This window comes from Alligator sinensis, unplaced genomic scaffold (assembly GCF_000455745.1).
Source record: "Alligator sinensis unplaced genomic scaffold, ASM45574v1 scaffold940_1, whole genome shotgun sequence".
In the NCBI taxonomy this organism is placed as follows: domain Eukaryota; kingdom Metazoa; phylum Chordata; order Crocodylia; family Alligatoridae; genus Alligator; species Alligator sinensis.
Window position 1 is genome coordinate 1,408,030 of NW_005842177.1, and position 25,178 is coordinate 1,433,207.

At 43.4% G+C, this 25,178-nt stretch overlaps 1 protein-coding gene across 3 annotated transcripts in view; it reads right to left on the reverse strand.

Annotated features, from left to right (window-relative positions):
- The window catches only part of TEK (TEK receptor tyrosine kinase), a 73,596-nt gene that overhangs the window by 22,072 nt on the left and 26,346 nt on the right, over nucleotides 1-25,178 (reverse strand). For 2 of the 3 annotated variants that reach the window (XM_025206966.1, XM_014521053.2), the window contains exons 3-11: nucleotides 17,396-17,506; nucleotides 16,588-16,740; nucleotides 14,316-14,447; nucleotides 12,616-12,756; nucleotides 11,311-11,439; nucleotides 9,423-9,577; nucleotides 5,382-5,523; nucleotides 3,972-4,133; nucleotides 2,950-3,084 (exon numbers count right to left, since the gene is read on the reverse strand). In XM_025206966.1, the coding sequence (XP_025062751.1) occupies nucleotides 2,950-3,084; nucleotides 3,972-4,133; nucleotides 5,382-5,523; nucleotides 9,423-9,577; nucleotides 11,311-11,439; nucleotides 12,616-12,756; nucleotides 14,316-14,447; nucleotides 16,588-16,740; nucleotides 17,396-17,506 (1,260 nt within the window). Of the gene's footprint in view, nucleotides 1-2,949; nucleotides 3,085-3,971; nucleotides 4,134-5,381; nucleotides 5,524-9,422; nucleotides 9,578-11,300; nucleotides 11,440-12,615; nucleotides 12,757-14,315; nucleotides 14,448-16,587; nucleotides 16,741-17,395; nucleotides 17,507-25,178 lie in introns of those variants that run through there. The other variant, XM_025206968.1, reaches the window with a different exon arrangement.

Genomic DNA, 25,178 nt, shown 5'->3' on the forward strand with positions numbered 1-25,178 from the left:
TCAAGAGGGATGTGGATAACCTGGAGAGGGTCCAGAGAAGGGCCACTCATATGGTTAAGGGATTGCAGGTCAAGCCCTATGAGGAGAGACTAGGGCACCTGGACCTCTTCAGCCTCCGCAAGAGAAGGTTGAGAGGCGACCTTGTGGCTGCCTATAAGTTCATCACGGGGGCACAGAAGGGAATTGGTGAGGCTTTACTCACCAAGGCGCCCCTGGGGGTTACAAGAAATAATGGCCACAAGTTAGCAGAGAGCAGATTTAGACTGGACATTAGGAAGAACTTCTTCACAGTTAGAGTAGCCAAGGTCTGGAATGGGCTCCCAAGGGAGGTTGTGCTCTCCCCTACCCTGGGGGTCTTCAAGAGGAGGTTAGATATGCATCTAGCTGGGGTCATCTAAACCCAGCACTATTTCCTGCCTATGCGGGGGGGTCAGACTTGATGATCTATTGAGGTCCCTTCCAACCCTAACATATATGAATCTAAGAAATAGAAAAAATATACAAGGATAAAATCAGGGAAGCAAAGATTAAAAGTGAGTTACAACCATTGAGGGAAGTCAAGGACAATAAGAAGGGGTTCTATAAATATGTTAGACACAAAATAAAGACCACAGAAGCTATGCATCTACTGCTAAATAACCAGAAAGCTATTATTTTTAAGAAAGAAGAAAGAGGCTTATAAACAATGGAAGCTTGGGGCGGGCCTCGAGGAAAAGGAATAAAATTAGAATACGTCATAGTAGATGTTTGATTTTTTAGCATATGGCTTGTTTTTATCTATAACTTGTTAATATGATATCCTCCAAAACATTTTGTGTGTGCGGTCCTCAACAACACAACAAAACTTAAGTCACCCAGGGTTACCATACATCCAGGTTTTCCTGGACATGTCCTCTTTTTGGGCCCCCTGTCCTCATGTCTGGGTGGGTTTTTAAAATCCGAGCAAATCTCCAGGTTTTTGTTTTGCCTCTGCTTCTCCCAGGCACAAGCAACTTGCATGCATGGGGCTGGGAGCAGCTGGCAAGGTGATTGACTGTCGGGGGTCACGTGCTCTGCGCACGAGCCCTGGCCAGTAAGTGCATGTGCATGTGTGTGTGGTGTGTGTGCTTGTGCGTGCGTATGCATGTATGCGCAGTCAGTAGCTGCATGGGCAGCAGGGCTGGGGGAGTGAGGGTCAGAGGCAGGGCACAGGGATATCACTGCACACCCGCCCCCATAGTCATATAGCCCTCCTCCTACCCCTCTCCCCCGCTGGCTCCCCAACCCCTCCCCGCTCCCCCACAGGTTTCTTCTTTTTTGATTCTAGAAATATGGTAACCCTAAGTCACCCTCCAGCTGAAATAACTGCCTGCCCCTGATCTACAGAAAGAGCTGGTTACTAACAGCCAGCATGGATTCCTTAAGAGCAAATCATGTCAAATTAAATTAGCGTCCTTCTTTAACAAAGAAGTGGATGGGTGAAGGGAAAGCAGGGCAGATGATGTACTTGGATTTTAGTAAGACTTGATAAAGTCCCACGTGAAACTCTCATAAGGAAATGGGAAAAATGCAAGCTAGATAAATTTCCTACAAGATGGGTATGCAATTGGCTCCATAACTGCCAGCAAAAGGTAAATGGATTAATGTCAGAATGGCAAGAGGTTTTGTGTGGGGTTCCAGAGGGTTCAGTCTTCATTCCAGGGCTATTTAATCTGCTTATTGTCACAAACATTGTTATGTTTGAGGGGTTCATAGGGTGTCACAAATGTTTCCTTGAGTGTAGTTTATTGCATGTGGTTTTGTTGAAAAGCCTGTGTTTACGCTGTACCCATGTATGTTACTGTTATCATTATATAGATGATGTTATTCTGTCTGTATATACCTTTATGATTTTGGACATGATTTAGTAAGAGGAGCTTACGGGTACATAATTAAAGAAAAGATAGTAGGTGTGACTGCTAAATATCTCTTGCTATTGTGATACTAAGGCAAGGACAATTGCTACTCTTAGACAGGTAGAATGAAACATCATTGGGTTGGGCATCCAAAGTATTGTCTCCCTTCAATGTGGAAAACAACTCCTTTATAGCAAAGGCATGTGAGGAAAATGACGTTCATCTATAAGAATGCCAGATATCCCAGGAAGAGAAGTTTTGGGAAGATTCTGGTGACTCATGAATGATTAGATTAATGCTGATATGGGAGGAAAGGGGAATGAGGGCTGACTTGGAGGTTTTTTAGAGTCTAGCTATGATAGAATCGCAGTCTTTTGGATTTTTCCAAAAGAAAGAAGAAAACTGATAAGTGGATCTGAGGCTCTGGTGGAACTGCTTAACAGCTTTGGGCAGGAAATAAAGAAACTTTGAGAATCACCACTCTAGTTTCTCCACCATGCCATTTACTTCCAAGATAATCTGAATTTACCTTGTTCACTTCTAAAGGATTCAGGTGATATTTACCCTGTTTCTGCAAAAATGATTAACATTGTGTAACACAGGTTTTACAAACAGAAGTGTTGCTATGTAACTTGGGGACTGATTTTCCACTGCCTGGACTCTGGTTTAAATGACTAACACCAGTGAAAAGTGGATGCAAAACATTTCTCTTCAACTTAGTAGTATTTCACATGCACTTTCACTGGTATAAACAGTTGCACAAGGCATAAGGCAATGGAAAATCAGGTCCTGGGATTTTATTTCCTTACCACAGTTCCATTACCTCAATCAGGATGGCCAAGATTAGTAGCTCTTTGACTTTCTTTCATGGCTCCTGATCCCATTAGGAGGGCTAATTAATTGTTTAATATGCATGGTTACATAAAGCAATATAGCTACAGGCCAGTAAAAGGGAGACTTTCTTCTTGGGGCTTCATTGAGAACCCACTGAGGTCTAATGAAAAGCTCCCTGATGTCATGTTCTTTGGCATATACATGTTCTCAGGCATCCTTCAGGCAGACAAACACTACATACCAAGAGCAACTGTTGTGAAGCTGGCCTCTGGCCCAGGGTGCCCTTCTCCACTGTCACCTTGCCGACTCAGCTGAACACAAAACTTGTACTCTGTTTTTGGTTCCAAATTATCTAATTTCTTGGTCCTTCCATGTACTGAGGATGAAAGGAGAAAAGAAAAGTAATCTCCTTGTTCTATACTGGAAAAAGCTTAGGAAGGAAATTTGTCAATCCTGAATTATAAAATGTAAGAAGGTAAAAGGTGTAGGTGTTCTGTATCCCCATTGCTCTAGGATGAGCTGCTTAGAAGTACAAATTAATTATCATAGTTATAATTTTATTCTTTGTTACTTATTATTTGCTACAGAGCCACAAGAGCAGTTGGCTGTGACATGGAAAGGGGGTTGAGTTCCCAAGCCAGAGTTCTCTGTACAAGCTGCTAAGTGATAAGCACTTCTAAAATATAGTTAGAAGTGATGCCAGGAGCATAAAATGTGATCCTGCAGAGAAACATGGAGGAAGAACTTGCATTTGTTCAGAGACCTCATGATTTAACTGGCTTAGCACTTAGGGTAGGGGTGGGCAAAATACAGCCCATGGGCTGGATCCGGCCCACCAAGTGATTATGTCCAGCCTTCCGGTGGTTCCTTGGCCCCAGTTGACCCAGGCATGGGGGGCATCCAGGGCCATGGAAGTGCCACCCGGTGTGGAAGTGCCACCTGGTGCATAGTACAGCCTGTTCTATCCCTGCGTGCAGCTCTTGGGCACACCAAGAGCTATAGTCAATGGGGCCAGGTGGCACAGCAGTGGGGCAGGGGCAGCGCAGTGGCTGGACTTGGTTTCCTGATAGCCCCGCTACCCAGACACACTGGCCCATTCACCCTGCACTTACCACCAGGGGTGCTGGATGGAGCAGGTGGGGTCTTCATGGAGACTGGCCCAGGACCCCTGCAGGCAGGGTGCACTGGGCCAGGCAGATGAGATGGGGCTAATTATGATCAAAGATTCTGTATGACTAATGGAATGAAAGCACTGGCCCTTACCTTTCACTGACTTCCATGGCTGGAGGCCTTTAGCAGGCTTGTACAAGAGTTTGGTTAACACAATTGGTCCATCGCCAGTGTGAGGGTCAGCATTGATATCGATGATGAGAAAATTATGTCCACTGTCCTGCATCTTTGGAGGATATTGTGGCACTGGAGGAACTGAGCAAGCATAGGACTATAAGATTAGTTCTTTTATCTGTCTACATTAATAATACACTGGTATCTACCTGGATGCAAAGGGATATAGGAACTGCCATTCTGTATCAGAGAAATGGTCCCCCTAATCCAGTATTCTATCTTTGATAGCTCTGACTTCCATTAGATAGAAGTTGTCTCATGCCCTGCAGCTTGAGAGTTTAGATCCTTCCAAACTCCTTGGGTTTTCTTTCTATCCTGAAAATTATGTTCATTTTCCAAATAATAAAATAATACATGCAACAGGCTGCTATTTGTAATAAAAGCTTATTACTGGTAATATCTGAATGTACATATTTATTTAAATATGTCCCTGCAATGCTGAGACTAAAAAGAATTGAAGCATTCACAGTGAATCCTAGAAAGCATAACTAATTGGAAACAAAAATGAAACCAACAAATTGCTGACTATGCAGCCATTACTGCATGGTCATTTAGTACTTGTATAAACAAGTACTAAAGCATTTTTTGGGGGATTAAGTATCTATAGCTCTTAAATTCAAATGTTTTCTGAGCACCACCTTGCCTCTTTTACTAAGATGACTTGGTATAAATTGAGGTGCTTCATTGTATCCATTTAGGTTTGAAATTACTTGTTCTAGTGTCTAGGAATCACTGGGTGAACCTACATGTGAAATTAAGGTGAAACAATAAACTCCAGCAATAAACTCCAGCTGTTCAAGTCAGTGTAAACTGCTCCCGGGCACAGTTTCTACATGTGCGCCTGGGATGGCAGTAATATGAGCTGGGGTAGAACAGGGACAGGCTGGCAGGGAAAATGGGGGGGTCAGCCCCAGGCTCCAGGTGGCAGTGTCGGGTGGCAAAGGGACTTGCTGGGGCAGAAGCATGCTGACCCTGTGGAGTTTTGTGGCTAGGTGGCAGGCAGGAGTCTAGACCCTATCCGGTCACTGTCTACGTGTGCATTTCAGCACAGTAAATGATCTTGCCGTAAAAAAGTACTATCTTATGGCAGAGTTAATTATTTTACTGTGACCTAATACTGGCGCAGATGCAGATGGTGATGCTTTACTGAAGAGCTAATTAATAAACTCCGCAATAAGGTGCATGTGTAGATTCATCCACTGAATAGGAATTGCCACATGATAGTGTCTTGAAGATTTTTGTAGCTGAAAACATTCAGAGATGTAAACTTGCCCTTCTTAAAATAAAGAGGCAAGGATATTTAAAGGCAGATGATTCATGCAACCTTACCTTTAACTGTAACTTGGAAAGGCTCCTCCCCTGCTACTGTCTGAACAGTGCAGACCCACATTCCTGAATCAGGAGGATGGACTCTATAGATATGAAATGTTGCCTCGGAGCAATTTTGTGTAACAGTTAAGAACGAATTGGGCTGAAAAGAAAAATTACAGAGAGGGCCTAAAAAACATGGACTCTGATAAACATGTCCGTCTCATTCTCCTCTCAGGCCAGGTAAAGACATTATATATAAACTGGTATAAATGATCAAAAACTGGTCTATACCCATAACATAACAGAAGTTTGGGGCGCACAGAAATTTTAAAAAGGTAGAACCCAGTCTAAGAGCGACTTGGATCAATGAGGTATCAGACTTAATGGCTAGGGACAGACATTACACATAAACCAGTTTAAGTGCTCAGAAACTGGTTTAAACTTGTAATATAACAGACATTCAGTGCACATAAACCAGTTTCAAAATGGCCCAAACCAGTCTGAGATAAACCTGGTTTAATGTAGTATCAGACTTAACTGATTTGGCTCAAACTAGTTTATGCAATGTCCGTCCCAGATCCCTTGCTGGTTTAAAATAAACCAGACTCCCCCAGCATCCGCAGCTCTCTGCTCCACAGCAGAGCTGGCCCTTCCCCTCTGCTCCCTGGCTGGAGCTCCAGCAGAGACTGCAGACACAGCAGGGTCTGCCTGGCTTCCTCCTGCTGTACTCCTGCTTCCTGCTCGCTGCTCAAGCAGGAATCTCCCCCACCCTCCCTCCTTCCTTCCCACAGTACAGACCCCAGCCCCAAAGACCCTAGGCATGTGGTATGCTAGCTAATGCTGAGAGGTATCTGTGTGTGTGTGTGTGTCTCCAATTTTACTGGGACAGTCAGATAAAACAGTGACCGCTTAGGTCTTTTTGGAGCTAATCAACAGGTCAGCTGGTAAGCTGTTTAAGAAGAGCTTGAACTAATGGAGAGAGGCTGTTGTTTTGCTGATTGGGGTGATAAACACTGTTATCATCCCCATGCTAGCTTGCTCACCTGTCAGTTTGCTGCAGACAGCATGAAGAAGAAGGGAGGGAGATTGAAAAGCTCCATATCATCAACAGATGCATGCATTGCACCCCCCCACCCTTGCCTCCGAGTGCTAGCAGGGGGCTGGGGGTTAGCAACACTCCCACCCCTTGAGCAGCCAGCAAGGAAAAGCCTGGAATGGTGCAGGCAGACCTCCCTAATCAGAGGTCCTGCCAGGGCTTGGCCATGCCCCCCCGACTCCAGCTCAGCACTATGTAAAGAAAAGGCAAGCAGCTGTAGCACCCCCCAGCTTCTAGCCTGAGCCATTGCACGTATGTGCCTGAATTTCCTCAGTCCAGAGAGAATGTCTGGGGACAAGGGTGCTCTGTAAAATGAAGGATCAGACCACCAGCAGCTGAGGGGCCTGATTCTTCTTCTATGGAGTGTCCCTGTCCCCATTGCCTGTCACAAGCCTCCTGGGATACTGGGCATGTCCTGCAGGCTGCCACTGGTGCTGGGCTCTGAGGGGCCCAAACCTTCCTTCTACAGAGTGTCCCTGTCCTTGCTGCCCAGAACAAACCTCCTAGACTGCCAAGTGTGTCCTGCCAGAGCTTAGCACCAGCAGCAGCCAAGGGGCCTGATCCTTCCTTCTACAGAGTGTCTGGGCCACACCTGATTGGCTGTTGGGCACATGCCTCCAGCCCCCTGCCATCACTGTGGACCCTCCCCCATGCCCAGCCCTAGGCTTCCAGGAGAGCCCCAGAGTGGGTCACCATGGCACACTAGGCTGTCCTTGGCAGTCTCTAGCATGCTGGGAGGCTTGTGGGAGTATCCCTAACCTGTTGGCAGCTTGCATACTCCCCACCACCCAAGAGCAAAAGTGCAATCTGTTTGCTAATTATCCAACCTAAGCAGCTTAGAGACACCTGCGTAAGTTTGATAGATTCCACCTTGGACTTTTTGAATATCTGTACCTAACCTCAGTTAAAGCTTCATGCAAAGTGCATTGATACAGACAGAAAGCTTCATATTGACCTCAGTGATCTTTGGAACAGGTCCCAAGTAGAGCAATGTCATTTCCTGACTACTGTGGGTTTCACGCTGTAATTTAAATGTTGCTTTATTTTACCTTTTTACTGTATCTAGAATAATAATAAATATAACTTTAATGTATTATGAACCTGGCCTCTCAAAGAATACCCAAAACATTCTGAGATGCAGGATCCAAAGCCTGTTTCTATTGATTTTAGTGAGAAAAATTTCACCGACTTCCTCCTCTTAAAGTAGGGAGTGCGCTTCAGCCCTCAGTGAAAAACCTCTAATGCTAGGCTGGAAATTCAGCAGTATTTGCACCAAAAACACTCCATTGTATTATAATACCTGATTGAATTAATAGTCATGAATAGTATTTCCAAAGAACTAGGACCTTTTTCTGCTCTCAGTTCTATAGCCGTGTTAATTATTCAGAAGTGTTTTATTAGTATTTGGATGAATAATTTGAAGTCTGTGTATTGTTCATGAAATACTCATTTAGATTATATGCTCTTTGTTATTTGTAATGTTTGACTGGTCATTTAAGCCACATGACAATTTTTCTGCTACATCTTTAATTTTATTTAGACAAATAGGCTAAGCACAGACATTTGGAAGGTGAAATCACATTAAAAATGGCTGCCCAATTTAAACTTAGCTCATCCTGGTGCCGACCTTACACTTACAGATCCGGTCTCCATGACCGGCTATCAGTCTAAACCTGTAACAGAATATAAATTCCATGCACACAAACTGGTTTAAAAATTGTAGAATCCGGTTTAAGATCAACCTGGATTAATGCAGTATCAGACTCATTCAATTTAGGTCAAACTGGTGTATGGAACTTGTGTATGCTTTCCCTGTGCTGCCCTGGGGCTGGGCAAACACAGCCACTGGCCCCAGCCCTGGGGCTGCTCTTTTCACTCCTCCCTTCTCTCCGCTCCCCGCCCCCACTGATCTATTTTTTGCTCCACCCCTCCGGCCCCTTGCTCCCCCACTTAGCCAGCCCTCTCAACCTCCGTCTTACAAGTCACTCTGGATGCAGCCAATTTTATCAGTGCTTGTTGCTGCTGGAGCCAACCAAGTAAGTCTTGGTGGGAAACGGGCAGGAGTGGTGGGGATGTAAGTTTGCTTGGGGGTGGAGAGACCCCCCACCTCCTCCCACCCTCTCGCCACCCCACCCATGGGTCATGCCTACTCCCTCTATCCCTCATGGGTTGTGCCTGCTCCCCACACCTGCAGGTTACACCTGCCCTCTCTACCCCACCCATGGGTCATGCCTCCCCCATTCATCAGCAGACCCCTGATCCTCTCCAGTCTACTGAATCCCCAACTCCCTGGCTAGCCCCTGCCATCCTGACTTACCTGATATCAGGCACCCATTTTGAATCAATTTAACCTCCCCTTAATGCCCCCAAATGTACATGTCTGTACTTAGCCACAAGGAACAACAAATAGCAGAGCTGTAACTTAAAATGTTGGTGCTCTGCAGGGTAGAAGGGAGTAGGGGCACTGGGTGCTGAGTATTTATATCATTGCATAGGGGCTGCTGCAGCTGTAACATGGGCTTTTACTGCTGTGGCACAACCATTCCAAAAACAGCTCACTCACCCACCCCTAACAAATAGATAAAAACAAACAGTAGAAAGTAAACACTATACTTATTTTGTAATATGCATCAAACTCTGAACCTGATTCAGGAAGGCTTTAAGTGCACACTTAAATTTATCTCTGCAACGAGTATGGCCAAACGTAAATGTGAAGCATTTTAAGCTAAACGTATGCTAGATGCCTCCTGAGACAGGATACATCCCTGAATCAAAACCTCTGCAAATTCTTCCAGGGATGTTGGGTATAGAGGCTGGCTGAAAAATTGACCATAAAAGTATCATGGTATTTTTCATACCAGTAAGGGAGTGCCCGAGGTCAAAAGGTCTTTAGCATAGATTATTTAACAATCACACATAATATCAATAAGAAAAAATAGTGTAATAACCGATCAGGAACCCACCTTGAGGACAGTTCCATCTTTTTTCAACAGTTTAAAATCTTCATTCACAGGACGTGGCTCACCAGTGGCTCTACAAGTAGGTTTAAACTCCATGCCAGAATTGAGTTCCACATTGCCTGGTGAGCTTTTTATCTGAGGTGATACATCTGCTGGACCTGTGAATAAAAAATGTAGGATTATAAGATCATAGGAAAGTAGGGTTTGAAGGGACATCATAAATTGTCTTAGTTCAGCCCCCTGCTCAAGGCAGGATCATCCCTGACTAAAGCATCCCAGCCAAGTGTCTGTCTAACCTGCTTTTGAAAAGTTTCAAGGATGGAGATTCTGCAATGTCTTCTGCAATTCCTGTTCCAATGCTTGACCAGTCTCATAGTCAAAAAGGTCATTCTAACCTCCAGCCTGGATGGTATAGACAGGGATGATCCTGTCTTGAGCAGGAGGTTGTACTAAGTGATCTCCCAAAGCCCCAACTCTATTTTTCTATGATTCTATAAAAAGAAAGTAGTGAAATCAGGCTAGGATTGAAGTGGTATGATCAAGTCTTGGTCTCCATCTCCCACAATTTATAAACTTATAAGGCCCTCTAAAGCCTACAGTAAACAATATTCAATGGATATTTTACATACCGTAATTAACAAGTATCCTCAAGGGGATAGTAATTAACAAGTATCCTCAAGTATAACAAGTGGATCCTCCTCGTGTTGTAGCTCCTGAGAATCTAGTGCCCACTGTGGCACAAAACCAGTGTCCCCCAATCTCTCTGGGCAACTAACACTGTTGCAGGTAAATACAAAATTCTATGCTTTGATAAATTATATGATTTATAGCACAAAAACTCCACAGGATCTAATGGTATTACATTGAATCACCTCAGAATTTAGCCCCCTGGCTTGGCTGCTTCTTTCTCTTTAGTTTTGGAAGCCCTCATTCCCCATGGAGCTGTTCCAAATACCAGTCCCATGATCACAAGCTTAGAGTGCAAAGAAAACCATGAGGTACTGGCCAGAAGAGATTGCACAGTTCATGGGAAGTAGGCAGCAATGGTGCACTATAATTAGGGTGACCATATGTCCCAGTTTGGCTGAGACAATCTCAGATTTCATAGGCCAGTCCTGGATGGTTGAACAGAAGTCCCAGAATTATAGGGATGCAGGGTGCAGTGGAGCAGCATGGTGAACCAGGCAGGCGGGCAGGCAGGCACTGCTGCTGCTGTGCAGGAGCAAGGTGGGCAGACTGGAACAGTGCTCAGCCCAGCCCATCCCCTGCCTGTGCTCAGGGGGAGCCAGGCCAGGCATGTGCAGGTGGGGTGGTGCCTGCTCCAGTCTACCCACCTTGCTCCCACACAGCTGCAACTGCAGCTGCAGTGCCTGCCTGTCTGCCTGGGCACCATTCTGCTCTGCCTTCCCACTGGACTGCACTCCCTACCCTGCCCTCCCGCCTCTTCCTCTGCCTGCATCAGCACCACTGTTTTGCTAGTGGGGCAGTGTCCCAGATTTCCTTAAAAATAATATGGTCAACCTAACTACAATACAACCTGAAAGCGGATTATTGAGCCCTGGACATACAACCCTTACCCAGGATAGTGACTAATTTCAGGTAGCTCCACTGAAGCCTATAGGAGTAAGTATGACATAGGCTAGCTCTAAGGTAGGGTGAGATACACTACCATGCTGATCTTAAAACAAAGGCACCAAACAGGCAGTGGATAGCAGAGCCTAGCAGCTGCTGTGCTAGAACAAAGATTCAGGAATGTGCTCTGTGCCCCCTGGAATAAAACTGGGGCAGCTACGATGGGATATCAGTCTTTTATGGAGATGTTCTACCAGCATGAAGTTTTGTTTTGGTCATACTGGGAAAAGCCATTTACTACCGTGTTACCTTGCTTTACCTTCTTTTTCACATTGTAGGCCATGCCAGCCAGAGTTACACACGCAGCCCTTAAATCTGTCACAGCTTCCCTGGTGTCTGCAGTTACACCTGAGTTTACAGTCCGGTCCATAAAAACCAGGTTGGCACTCTGTAAGCACATGTGGTTAAAGTGAGTATTTATAATAAAGACATTAATCAAAACAGTTGCCTAGTATACTACACACCCTCCTCCATTATTTCTGAGCATTGAACTGTGAGGTAAAATTCATGATACCCATTTGGGCTGAATTGCTAAGTGCCGTGTACTGAATTGAAAGCATTAACGTGTGGTCCTATGGAGCACAGTAAAAAGGAAATAAACCAAATCTTAAAGCTAGGTATTGTGAGGTGTTTCCCAATGAAGACATAATTATTATCTGCATTGCAGTGGTCCCAAAGGCTGTTACTAGGTTATGGCAGCATTGCACTAGGTATTGCCCAGGCATATAGGAAGAGATGATTCCTGTCCCAAATAGATTACTTTCAAATGGAACTGAAGTTACTCAGCATTTTGTAATAATAAGATAATGAAATAATTAAGTCTTACCTATGGATAAAAACAAGGCCATCAGCCTTATGGATTTTTTCCCCAAAATTTCAGTTGCAACTTAATTAATTGATAGGAAACTAGTACTATCTTGCACTTAGAGGGTGCAAGATGAGCATGCATGTGTGGTTTGTGGCACTGCAGACCTGTCTGCTGCACAGCAAACTGTACATGCTGCACATGCAGGTGTATGCCGTGCTGCTAGTTTGCAGTGCAGCAGGTTCTTTTGACACCAGGAGATCCCAGTTTCAGAAAAAGCTGTGCCAGAAAAAAGCAGGGTGGCGCACATGGCAGCAGCAGGTGCTGTCTGAAACCAGAGCCTGATGAGCCAGAGCCACACTCCAGTTGCTGGCCAGGCTCTGTGCATGCAGGTTGGTGCCACTGGAACATGGGGAGGCCCCCAGGACCCCAGGTAAGGCTACTGGTGCCAGCCCAGGCACTGGCCCCAGCCTCCCCTACCCAAGCTGGGGCAACTTGCCACGCGCCAGAGCATGTGTGCACGGGCATTCTCCAGGGACAAGCAGCAACAGCACGACTATGTGCTGCTGCTAGTTGTTCCCTAGAAAACACATGTGCATGCTCATCTGGATTGACCTAGAGAATACCTTTCATCTGAGCATCTTTGAGGTTGCTAAAGATTATTATTCCTGATGAGTTAGCATTGTTGCTCTGAGCAGCTCTTGCTCACTTCTTGTTGTGCTTTGCACACAGCATGCAGTGTGTATCGTGTCTGTATACCTTTATCACATTCCAGGCCCCTCCATCCAGTGGCACAAGAACAACCATATGGATCCGGTAGACAGAACATATAATATTTGCAGCCCGATTTCTCCTCACAGCTCTCTTTGCAGGTTCTCCCAAATGTATTGGCTTCGCACGCTACAGGGGGGAAAACGGACCAACAGTGTTAAGTCTATGAAAGACCAGTACTTCCAGTGATACATCCTTATACAAAGTGAAGAAATAGAAAAATGAAAAATAAAGTGTTACCTTCAAATATCGGGTCCATTAATATCCATACCTGTTGTGAATCATCGGGCATCAAGATTCTAGGCATGTCCTAAAGCTGCTGTTGCAGTGAAGATAATTTCAAGCAATGGTGAGGATTTTCCTAAATTACCACCATGTTTTGGATACTTAGGACCATCTTGTCAGCTGCTGCACATCAGTATAAACCCTTTGAATTTGTTGAAGCTCTGCTGACTTAGGCCAGCATAGAGCCTTTATCAGAACTTGACTATAGCTAAACCTTGAACTATAGCTAAACCTTGAACAGCTTCAATCCCTGATAAAATCTTGTATTCACAGAAATCAATTGGGATTTTACCATTAATTTCAATAGGAATCAGGCTATTACATCTGGTTTTTAAACTCTTGTGAAGGAGAGGCAAGTTTTATGTCTGTTTCTGGGTGGTTGCTCACAGCAAACAGTCAAGAAAAACGTCCAGATCTCCCATTGGTAACAGATAATTCTAAAAAGGGATGAATGCTTCATCATACCCACAACACACAGTTGCTTGTGAACACTCCAGTTGTATCTTTGAGAGCCACTATAGCAACAGAGGTTATAATTTAGCAAGGAAAACACTATTAATTAAATGGGCAGTGGTCTCTGCCAACACTGTTCTACCAGGGATGGTATCATAAAATGAATGCATAGAAGGCATTGCAAATACTTACCTGCATGGATAGGCCAATGAACCAATGCTTAAATTTAATCTCAGGTGCTTAAGGTTACTCACCTGCTTAATCTCAGATGCATTTGTTTGCAAGATCAGGGTGTTAGTAGGTTTTACTTTACTGAAATTACAGAACGAGTGGGTCAAAGGGTTTATAGTACGGTTTGGATGTCAGATCTTACCACAGTTCAGGTTAGAACATCTGCAAGCACTGAACTGCAATCATAATGTTAAGGTTTACATATTCTGTAATGCATTTCACAGTTAGAGTAAGCAGCATCAGGTATAGTGACTTAAAACAGGGAAACTCAACTCCTAGCCTGTGGGCGAAATTTGCCCCATGGTGCTCCCCACAGGTTGGGATATTTGGTGGCAGTGGAGCAGTGGCAATTAATACTGCCATCCCCTGATGCCAAATTCCCAAGCCCCATGCAGATGGGTCATAACTGGGCCATGCCCAGCCTCCATGTAGCTGAAGTGGGGCCAGGCCATGTCCCTTCCCTCTGTGCGGCTGGATCAGGGCCTGCCATGTCCACCCCACATGCTGGATCTGGCTCACCAGCTGGATCTGACCCATGGACAGACCAGGCACTGCAGCCTACAGAGCAGTGGTACACCACTGACTTGAATTATTCTGAGTGTTCATGTCCCAGAATGACCAGGCCCTAATAGTTTGGTTAGCAATGTGGATTCAGTTGTAATGTAATATGTTGCTGTGGACAAAGAAGTGATCAGACTAAAGAAAGAATGTTTCCTTACCCTTCTCACACGTTTTCCCCATAAAGCCTGGAGGACAAATGCATTCCCCGGTATCTTCATGACAGATGCCATTGTTCATGCAGGCAGGGCAAATTGAACTACATGTTGGACCCCACTTCTGAGCTTCACAACCTGTTATACAGAAGTACAACAAAAAGCTGGTTTCTGTCTCACACACTAGGCAAACCAGAAAAGGATTAATGGCATTTGCTCATATATAGCACTTCTCATCTATTAGAATCCAGTATATACCAAATCACTTCACTAGAGAAATGCATCCGCTTCTGGGATGAAACATGACAACTGCAGTACACAATAGCAACACCCAACACTTTTAAGACAGGAAAAGAACAACTTCTCTTTTGAAACTGTGGAACAGATTTTAGATTGGAATTAATCTAAATAATTAAACAATTTGGATGTTGGCAAGGATGCTTTGTTTAATATTGTTTTCCTCTTGGACTACAAATAGTCAGGATCTCAGAGTTTCATCTCAGCTGAAACATGTTGTGCTTATAACATGCCAGAAGGTTTAAACTCAGCATTGCTGACATCGTACCAGTATCTAGCAGGGTTTTGCTGTCACAATATTTTTCTTAAACTGAGACAAAAACATAGTAGGCTGAACTCAGCCCTGGTGTAACTATCTCCCCTGATGTTATAAACCAGAGATCAATAAAACATATTCTTCCCTTATGTGCTGTGGAAAAAGCCATCAGCATAAATGTAATTTTCAGTATGCACACAAGTAATCATACTTGAATTAGGCAGAAAGTGATCTTTATTGATAACTCTCATGCATAGCCATGTTTGTGAAGGTAATGATAGAGTACTCTCAAGGCAGTTCCAATAACAAAAAAAGTATTAGTGGAGAAATCTAGATTTGGACCATAATTTTCAGGTTTAGGTTTGTATCTGATAGCTCAACACGGCATTTATATGTCAGAAATTATCTCAAATCCCTAGACATCTAAATGCAGTTCTCAAGAGATGTAGGTTGTAGCCGTGTTGGTCTAAGGACATAGGCAGACAAGTTTCTTTGGGTGAATCTGATATCTTTTATTAGACCAACCCAAATAGTTGGAGAATAGTTATTAAGCAAGCTTTCAGGTTCAAAAACCCTTCGTCAGGCTAAGGAAGTTTCAGCAGTTGGTGTGTGCTCTTCCTGGATGGAATGAAAAGTAAAGAAGCCAGAGGCTGGGCTGGGGAGTCAGTTGTCAGGCAGATAATAATGTATTATAAATCCAATGTCTATATTTAGTCCATGATTTTTAGTATCCAGGAGGTTGATGAAGTGGAGTTCATAGGCTCATCTCTGGAAAGTGTTGTGTAAGTTTCCTTTGAGGATCAGGACTGAGAGATTGGAGATAGAGTGGTTTTCTTGTGAGAAATGTGCCCTCACCGGTAATTGGGTATTTCTGTCTTTGATAGATTTCCGGTGTGCGTTCATTCTGGTGCGCAGTTGTTGTTTGGTCTCTCCTACATATTTTCCATCAGGGCATTTGGTGCATTGGATGAGGTATATTACATTTCTGGAGGTGCAGCTGTAAGATCCAGGAGTGCTGATGGCTCTGTTGTGGGGTGTAGTAATAGTGGGGGTGGTGTTCTTGTTCTCAAGAGATGACACTTAGGCGTCCAACTGTAAAACCCTAAACTCTGGATCTGGTTCTGGGACACACTGGTTACTCCAAAAACTTTTCAGAATCTTATGACATGCTTTGTTTCCCTTTCACGAAAATAATTCTGCACATAGTATAAAATCATGGACAAACAGGACTATAAGGGACATTGGGAGGTCATCCAATCCAACCTCTCCTTGATCAAGGCAGGAACATCTCTGACTATGCCATCCCAGACAAATGCTTGTCTAATCTGCACTTAAAAACCTCCAGTGAAGACCCCACTGCCATTCTAAGCAATCTGTTCCAACACTTAACCACTCTCAAGTGTTAGAAAGTTCTTCATAATATACAGCTTAAATCTCTCTTTTTTGCAGTGTAAATTTCAATATAAAAGATGCCTTTAAGCCTTGAAGGGCAATCTATACCTACACAAAAGATATTGTTGTTTCGATGCAGACAACTACAGCTCCCACATTTTCAGAGCATGGTCATCATGCATACCAGGCAGCTGAAGCCACAAATTCTTGATGATATAAACTGATGCTGGTTTACTCAAACAGAGAATTTGACCACAGTATATGTAACAAAGGTTTAATCTTAGCTTCATCACAGTATAATTTTAAAATAAAGATCAAGACACAGCAACTTACGTCTGACTATCAGCCTTGTATAAGCAGAGGTGAATGTATTTCCTCCTATGTATCTAGCGTAATAGACCCCTGCATCTTGCAGCTGGACAGGAGAGTAGGCTACTTCTAGTTCACCTGGCACTTCATGCCTGGGCACAGCATGAATGAACGAACCTGAAAGAAGATCAGAAAGGATCCATAATAAACAACTAGAATATCCATTCATCCTTTCATGTTTAGAGGAACTTGAATCAGGCACTGGGTGAAGGCAGCTTGGGTGAAGCAAGCCGTCCATGATACAAGGGATATCTTCCATTTGAGACATTACAGACAATGTGTTTGAGGCAAAGAACTTTTTGGCCTCTTGTGGAATCATGGAGGGTTCAAAAATTCAGCCTCTGATGTCAGATGAAAGTGGATGCAATGGTGGAGAGAGAGAAAGAAAAGATCAGTCAAACACCCAGGTTCTGGGCTGTGGAATGAGCAGTGAGACCAGGTGATCTTGGAGGACAATATGTCAGGGGAAAAAGGGGAAGTAGGGCTGAAGCCATGAGGACTACAAAACATAATGGAAATTGATGGTAGATAGACAGAACTAAGTGGAGAGAGATGCAACATGAAAAACAAAGCAAAGGCACAAAAAGGGAATTAGAGGACTAAAGGGATTGTGGAGGGAAGCAGCCCTGTTTGTAGGAATGCAAGCTGACTGAAAGGTGTAAAGAGTGATGTTTCCTCCATGTCATTGTATAAGCATTACCAGAAATACTTATTAGGTAATTATAGAGGTGCCCAGATAGCACAGTAATGGTGAGAGATAGAGAGCAGTTACCATTTTTGTAGATCACTGCGTCTTCCTCCTTTGAGACCTTTCTGATGAAGGAAATGTTCACAGACTCTCCCTTATTTGCTGTAACAGTTAAGGCCACTGGGAGGAAGGAAGCTAAAATAATAACAAAAACAAACAAACAGGGGACAGCATGGGATCACTGGCAGGAACTTTTGTCTCTGTTCAGTCCCCATGATGGAAGCTGGAGAATGCTCTACACAGTCATTCCTGGTGGCTTTGCATGCTTAGACTTCCTACCAGAATGCATTCATTCTTTTTACCACCAGCATCCTCTGCTGTGTATTTTGGCAGTCAGGAAGCTCATCTTTGCCCTGGAGCAACAACAGGACTAAAGGTGAGGAGAAGAAATTAATAGAAATTAAATTTTGCCTGGATAATTGGAAACATTTCCTTATCCATGAGATCCAGTAGGCTGTGAAATATCATTCCCATTCTTTTTATCCCTAGAAACATATTTTGCAGTCAGACAGGGTAATGTACTGGACCATGTATTTTAGGCAAGATTTTTTTTTCTTTTAGCAAAATTATAGAGAAGTCACTCAGGAGAGGGTTTTTTCCCCCCATTTAACTTCTCTGAAGTTCTAGAAGGTTATGTCAATGTCATGTAAGACTTGCTTAAAGATGGCATAGCATATTGTAAGCCTTTGCTCAAAGTTAGGCCTCCATGCTTTCCTCAAATATTGACAAACACTGCTCTTCAGTGAGGACAACTGAATAACCTACATTCATGGTCAACACTTTTTGATCAAGATTAGGCCCCTCAGAAGATATGGTTTAATCAAATAAAATAATGCCTATGGGAAACTATCCAGTTCAATGATCTTTTTAAATTCTTCAACTAAGAATTTGAAACAATTTCTTTTTGCATAAAACGGAGCCACATTTTCCATACTTTCTTACTGTTTTCTAATTTTTTCCAGCTAGAAAATAATAACTGAATGTGAAAGGTGACATTTCACTAAGACCTTTTAATTTTTATCCTCTCCCTACCAGTGAAAAATGTGCACAGAAAAGGGAGGGAAGCAGTCAAAAACATGAAAATCTAACCCCCCCCCAAATTAAAAAAAAACAACATTTTAAGCCAACTTAAATTGAAAAGGTTAATTTCAAAATGTTGGTTTGTTTCAGTATGTTGAAATTAACCCTTTCATTTAAGGCTGGCTTAAAATGTTATTTTCCTTATATTTATTGGAAAAAACAGAATGTTTAGCAGAAATCATTGGAGGTTTTTGATCAGTTCTAATTATGATTTCCTAGGCTGTTCTTCTTCAGATACAAGGGAGAAATAAATCCTACAAAAGCAGTCTTACAAAGTTAGGAAACTTTGATTTTTCAAGCAGTACTTCAAGAATATTCAAATCATGATCTGGGTGTAAATTGTTACTTCTGTCACATTCCTATTTAGGACAGTGAGTGAACTCCCAGCTGGCTACTGTGTTACTGGGCTACTGTGTTTTACTATTTTCATGGGAGCATTTAGCTTCCCTCTGAGTCGGTCCCTACCACATATTGGTTCCTTCTACTCTCTGTACTTCTGTACTGCATCTATCTTCCTCCTGCCTAAAGTCAGCTGAATTTGCTACCAGAACTACCAGGAGCTACTGGAACTATTGAAGCCTCAACTGGAGTGAGTCACATAAGACTGACATAAGCTCCTACTTGATCCCAAATCTACTGCGCTAAATAAAAAAACAAGTATAAAAGTCATAGTTTCATAGTTTCATAGTAGGTACCATAGAAGGGACCTGAGCAGATCATCAGGTCTGACCCCCTGCCTTGGCAGGAAAGAGCACTGGGGTCAACCGACCCCAGCAAGGTGTTCATCTAGCCTCCTCTTAAAGACCCCCAGGGTAGGAGCCAGCACCACTTCTCTTGGAAGTTGTTTCCAGATCTTAGCCACCCTGACCGTGATGTAGCGCCTCCTGATATCTAGTCTGAATGTACCCTCTGCCAGCTTGTGACCGTTATTTCTAGTCACTCCTGGTAGTGCTCGGGGGAAGAGGGACTCCCCCAATGCCTGCGGGTCCCCCCGGCTAGTTTGTAACAGGCCACTAGATCCCCCCTCCGTCCTCTCTAGTGCCGCATAGAGGGGGAGGATCACCTCCTTGGACCTGCTTGAGATGCATCTGTGGATGCATGACAAGGTGTGGTTGGCCTTCCTGACTGCATCCCCACACTGTTGGCCCATGTTCATTTTGGCATCAATAATGACTCCAAGATCCTTTTCTGCCTCTGTACTGATGAGAAAGGAGTTCCCCAGCCTGTAGGTATGCTGCTGGTTCTTCCTCCCCAGGTGCAGCACCTTGCACTTGTCAGTGTTGAAACCCATCCTGTTCTCATCCGCCCACCCCTGTAACCTGTCTAGGTCCAATTGCAGCCTATTCCTCCCTTCTAGCATGCCCACATCCCCCACATCTTAGTGTCGTCAGCAAATCTGAACAAGGTGCTTTTTACCCCCTCGTCCAAGTTACTGATGGAGATGTTGAACAGCGCAGGTCCAAGGACCAAGCCCTGGGGGACCCCACTGCCCACATCCCTCCAGGTCGAAAATGACCCATCCACCACCACTCTCTGGGTGCAGCCCTCCAGCCAGTTAGCAACCCATTTGACTGTGTAGGTGTTGACGCCACAGTCCCCTAGTTTTTTAATGAGAATGGGGTGAGAGACAGTGTTGAAGGTCTTCCTGAAGTCCAGAAAGACTACGTCCACTGCTACCCCTGCATCTAAGGATTTTGTGACCTGGTCATAGAAGGCCACCAGGTTGGTCTGACAGGACCTGCCTCTAAGGAACCCGTGTTGGTTACCCCTAAGCATAAGCTCCCCTGCTAGCCCCTTGCGGACATGCGCCAAAATAATTCTCTCAAAAAGCTTACCCAAGATAGAGGTAAGACTGACTGGCCTATAGTTTCCTGGGTCCTCCTTCCTCCCTTTTTTGAAAATGGGAACCACATTGGCCCTTTTCCAGTCATCTGGCACCACACCAGAGCACCACGAGTGCTTGTAAAGCTGTGCCAGGGGTCCCACAATGACCTCTGCTAATTCGCTCAGCACTCTGGGGTGGAGATCATCAGGACCTGCAGATTTAAATACATCCAGTCCTTCCAGAAGTTCCCTGACTAGATCCTCACTGACCCTAGGCCTGGGTGTGCCTCTCCTGGGGCCTGAGGGGGTCCTGGCGAACGGGCTGATCTGGTCCCTGCTCAGGAAAATGGAGGGAAAGAAACCGTTAAATAGGTTAGCCTTGTCGTCTGGTGCAACAACCAGATTTCCTAGCGTGTCTTGCAGAGACCCCATGTTACCCAGTACCTTCTTTTTGTCCCCTATGTATTTAAAAAAGGACTTCTTGTTGTCCTTGATCCGGGTAGCTAGTCCCAGTTCCATCTCCGCCTTGGCGGAGAAGTCAAAAAGCCCAAGGCTGAATCGATTCAGTCTTTGCAGGTTAGTCTAAAATGCATAGACTGAACCAATAAGCAAGTGAGCAGACATTTACTTTTGATTCGGGAAATGCAGCCACATGCCTGCAGTGGCCCAGGCCAGAAGCTGTGGAACACTAGAACACAACTCCCTGCTCAGCTGGAACAGACAGCTTAAGTCAATGCTAGCCCACCTACCCTGTGAGGGCGGGTTTATGAGGAAGGTGAAAAGCATGTTGAGATGCTTAGTGAGCTAACTTGAACCTGGAGGGGATCTGGGACAGAAGCTCAATAAACCCAATACTCTAATTCAGTTAAGTCTGATACTACATCCATTTAGGTTTATCTTAAATTGGTTTCAGCCATTTTAAAAGTGGTTTATTTGCACTGAACTTCTGTTGTGTTACAGTTTTGAATCAGTTTCTGATAACTTATACTGGTTTATGTGTAATTTCTATCACTAACCCTGAAGTCCTCTTTTCATTCGATAGAGCTGGTAGGAAGAACATTAGTGGTCTATTTTCCGTGGGAGGCTGTAGTTCTTTCAAAGTTGAATTGTAGTTGAAATCATGACCATTTCACCAAAATTTTGTTTGAGCCATCCAGCATAATAGTTCTGACAATGTCTACACATCGAGATGAAAATTTAAATGTTCCATTTTAAAATAACTATTGAATGTCAATATTTTACATTTTAAATCATATGAGAATAATGGCAAAAAGGCAATTGAAACGAAAAATTACAATCCATTGAAAAACAGAGGGGGGGAGGGAGTCTCCAGAAATGGCATTTTCATTTTCAGCACAGCTCTATAACCTAGGCCATATCATATAAAATGGCATGCATATGCTGACTTGTACAATGTTATGTATGTGAGCAGTTCCATTCACTTCAGTGAGATCACTTGTGTGAAATTAAGCAGATGCAGAAGTGTTGGAATCGGGCCCTATAAAGCACCAATCAGTACCTTCTAGGGTGGCACTAGTTTCTGCAGCTGCATGGCCAAACACACAGCTGAACATGGTCCCAAAAGCAGAAAAACAAGAATACTAACAAAAACATCATGAGCAATCCCAGAGTGTTCTCAGTATGTAGGCTGAGAGGTAGTCATAAATAGCAAGCCCACTTCTAAAGATTATGATCTACTTGTAAACAAAAAATAATGCAAAGCTCACAAAACAAACTGTTTGCAACAAGTCTTTCAACCGGCTCCGCTAAAGCATTTGACCTCCATGGGTTTTATTTGCAGCAGAGTTTTCTATTAAATTTAGAGAGCTATTAATAGACACTATTAACTACACTTTGTAGTTTAGCTTTTATTTTTCCTTTCTCAGTGTGTGTGCGCGTGTGTGCGTATGTGTTAGTTTATCCATGGGAGAATTTTTTTCATAGCACTGTTGTTAGGACAAGGAGCCCACATTCCTTGGTGGAATGTAAAAATACATTCCAATGTATTTTTAGATTGCGACTTGTTTAATGATTTCACAATTTGCATGAGCCCTCCCTTGACAGAGACACCACAAATCAGATTGCAGAAGAAACGCCAATGCAGTGTTTTGCTTACATTTCTATATACCCATTATTGTCCCTGCAGAAAGAACCTCTAGCATTACATAATATTAAATAATATACCATGCAATATATAAGAATACCACACATTCTACCTATATTATATGCACATATATACTTAAGTCCATGGCACAAATTCACATAATGGCATGATGCGATCTGTTTCCTGGTCCCAAAAATTGCACCTGCTGCCATGCCACACATGCCTGGCAAGACACATGATTTTGGGATCAGGGATCAGATTCCAGTTGCACCTTTACTACTTGCCAGGCCACAGGGAGCATGATCCTGAGCTTTACCTGCAACAGGAAGTAGAAAACTGGATACTTGGTAAACCAGTGCAGTCCTGGAGCTGGGACTAACAATCAGCTGATATTGGTCTCAGCCCCAGGACTGCACAGCAACTAATTCAAGACTCCAGTGCAGTCCCAGGGCTGAGACTGACAATCAGCTGATTGTAGGTACCAGCCTCAGGATTGCACTAGGGCTGGTCCTAGGTATACCTCCTATGCAGCTGGTATCAGGATGCAGGGCAGGAACCTTGCCACATGTTTAAGTTGAGACACAATGGAACCTGTGCAAAATTATTGCACATATTTTATTGAATAATTTTGTGGCTTATTTCCCATTTTATCGTGTCATTAATTGCCTGAACATGTGGGCAGGTTCCTTGTTAAGAGATGATTAACAGGTTAATTGCATCTTAGGTGTAACATCTGCCATGAGCCTCATAGACACATCATACAATCCTACCATGGGCTGGAATATCCAGAATTCAGAAGAACTCCACCACTACTTTGAGAAGTTTATATGTACAATCAGGCAGAAAAAAAAAATCTTACATTTCCACATAATAAAGGCCAAGATTTCCTAAGTGCTGCTGTGTAAAATGTTGATGTCATAAACTCTTGTACCTACTGTTAATAATGGGTGAGCTTTGTAAGGTTTTGATACTTGATTTACTACAAAGTGGGCACATCCACATGAGATGCTATGTCCCTGTAGTGGCGAGCTATGGAGATATAGCTTGTTGCTACAGCAATGTAGTGTTGGTGGGCACAAACCATGATGCCAACACTACTGCACAGTAGCAATGAGCTACTGCGCAGTAGGGTCAAAAGCAACCCGTGCACCACCAGGACTGTGCAGTAATGGCTGTTACTGCTAAAGCAGGTACTAAATGACTGCACAATAACAACTGTGCAGTTGGTTGCATATGTAGACGTGCCCAGTATGTATTAAACAGTTCTTATGCTTCTCTGCAAATTATGCCAGACTTTTTTCTTTAGTTCTCACGCTGGGGAATGAATGGCTGAAGTTAGGCTCCTCAATAAAGCATGTGAGAAGTCCAATAAAACTCAACAAGACTATTTCCATGGACTTCAAGTTAAGCACTTGAATAGTCTAATGGATTAGGACACTAATTCAATGAAAGTTCCAGCAATGGCTGGACGTTCCAGAGTGCTGATTATCCAACTGCTCCCATTGACTTAAATAGGAAATGAAGTGTACTTTTCAATTACACTCAATTTTTCAGTACTGAAAAACCACAGTGCATTTCAAAGCCTTTTGAAAATTATTCAGATCATAGCAATGGAAGTGAAAAAGACCTATTTTCAACTGTAGTAGCTTTGCCAAGCCTCACAGTCATTCACTGACCTCCCTTTCCTCTCCCTGCAGCATTTAATAGCTTTGAGAATTTCTATCATGCCTCTTTCTCACCCATCCGTCCAGTAGTTATGAGAGAGTGCACATAATAGACTCTCTGGTGAGGTCTCAACTCAAGCTACACAAACTAAAAAGGTTTTGGCAAAAATTCTCTCAAAAGTAGATATATAAGAATCAAGTTTATTCCCTTGCATAACACATGGATCACCAACACTATATTGGCTTTAGTCAAACATGAAATAATCTTTCTAGTGACAGAGGATGGATTTGGAAGGGCCAGTTCCAAATCCATCCTCTGCCACTAGAGAGATTATTTCATGTTTGACTAAAGCCAACATAGTATTGGTGATCCATGTGTTATACAAGGGAATAAACGTTCTCAATTATTGGCTAGGATATCAGAAGATGTCAGAATAACCATGAAGTTCATTCAGCATAAAATATAAAACCCATTTTTCACCCTGGACTGCCAACAAATACTTTTAGAGTAAAACAAACACAGACACACCGAGACAGAGAACAAAAGAAAGTATCCTTATGTTCATTCACTATGTATTTTGGGTGTGCTCGGATACCACAATGATGATTGCTATATAAGAACCAAGAAAGAACAGACGGACAGACAAATACAACTGCTCATAATTTTTGTATTGAAAAGCAGCCTAATTGGCTACATGTTGCGGTCTAAATTTTTGGTGTCATAAACTCTTGTACCTGGTCTTACCGATTGATGAGTTTTGGAAGATTTTGATACTTGATTTACTATAGAACATGTATTGAGCAGTTCTTATGCTTCTCTAAGAATTAAGCCAGTCTTTTTGCTTTAGATCTCAGCCTGGGGAATAAGTGAGATCGAGTTTTCCAGCCTGGAGGCCTAATGGTCTGAGTACAGCAGTTGTATCCAGCAACTCCTACCTTTTAAAATTAAGCTATTTTCTGTTTTAAGGGTTTCTACCACTGCACATCACCTTAATACCTGAACACCTTCCATAGAAAGGGAATGTCTACACTGCATCAATGCAGTGTCATGATTACTGGAGCTAATCTGAATGAGAATTATCTAGTAATAGAAGCAGTGCAGCTAGGTTCATTCAATATTTTGCTTGGGCTAATT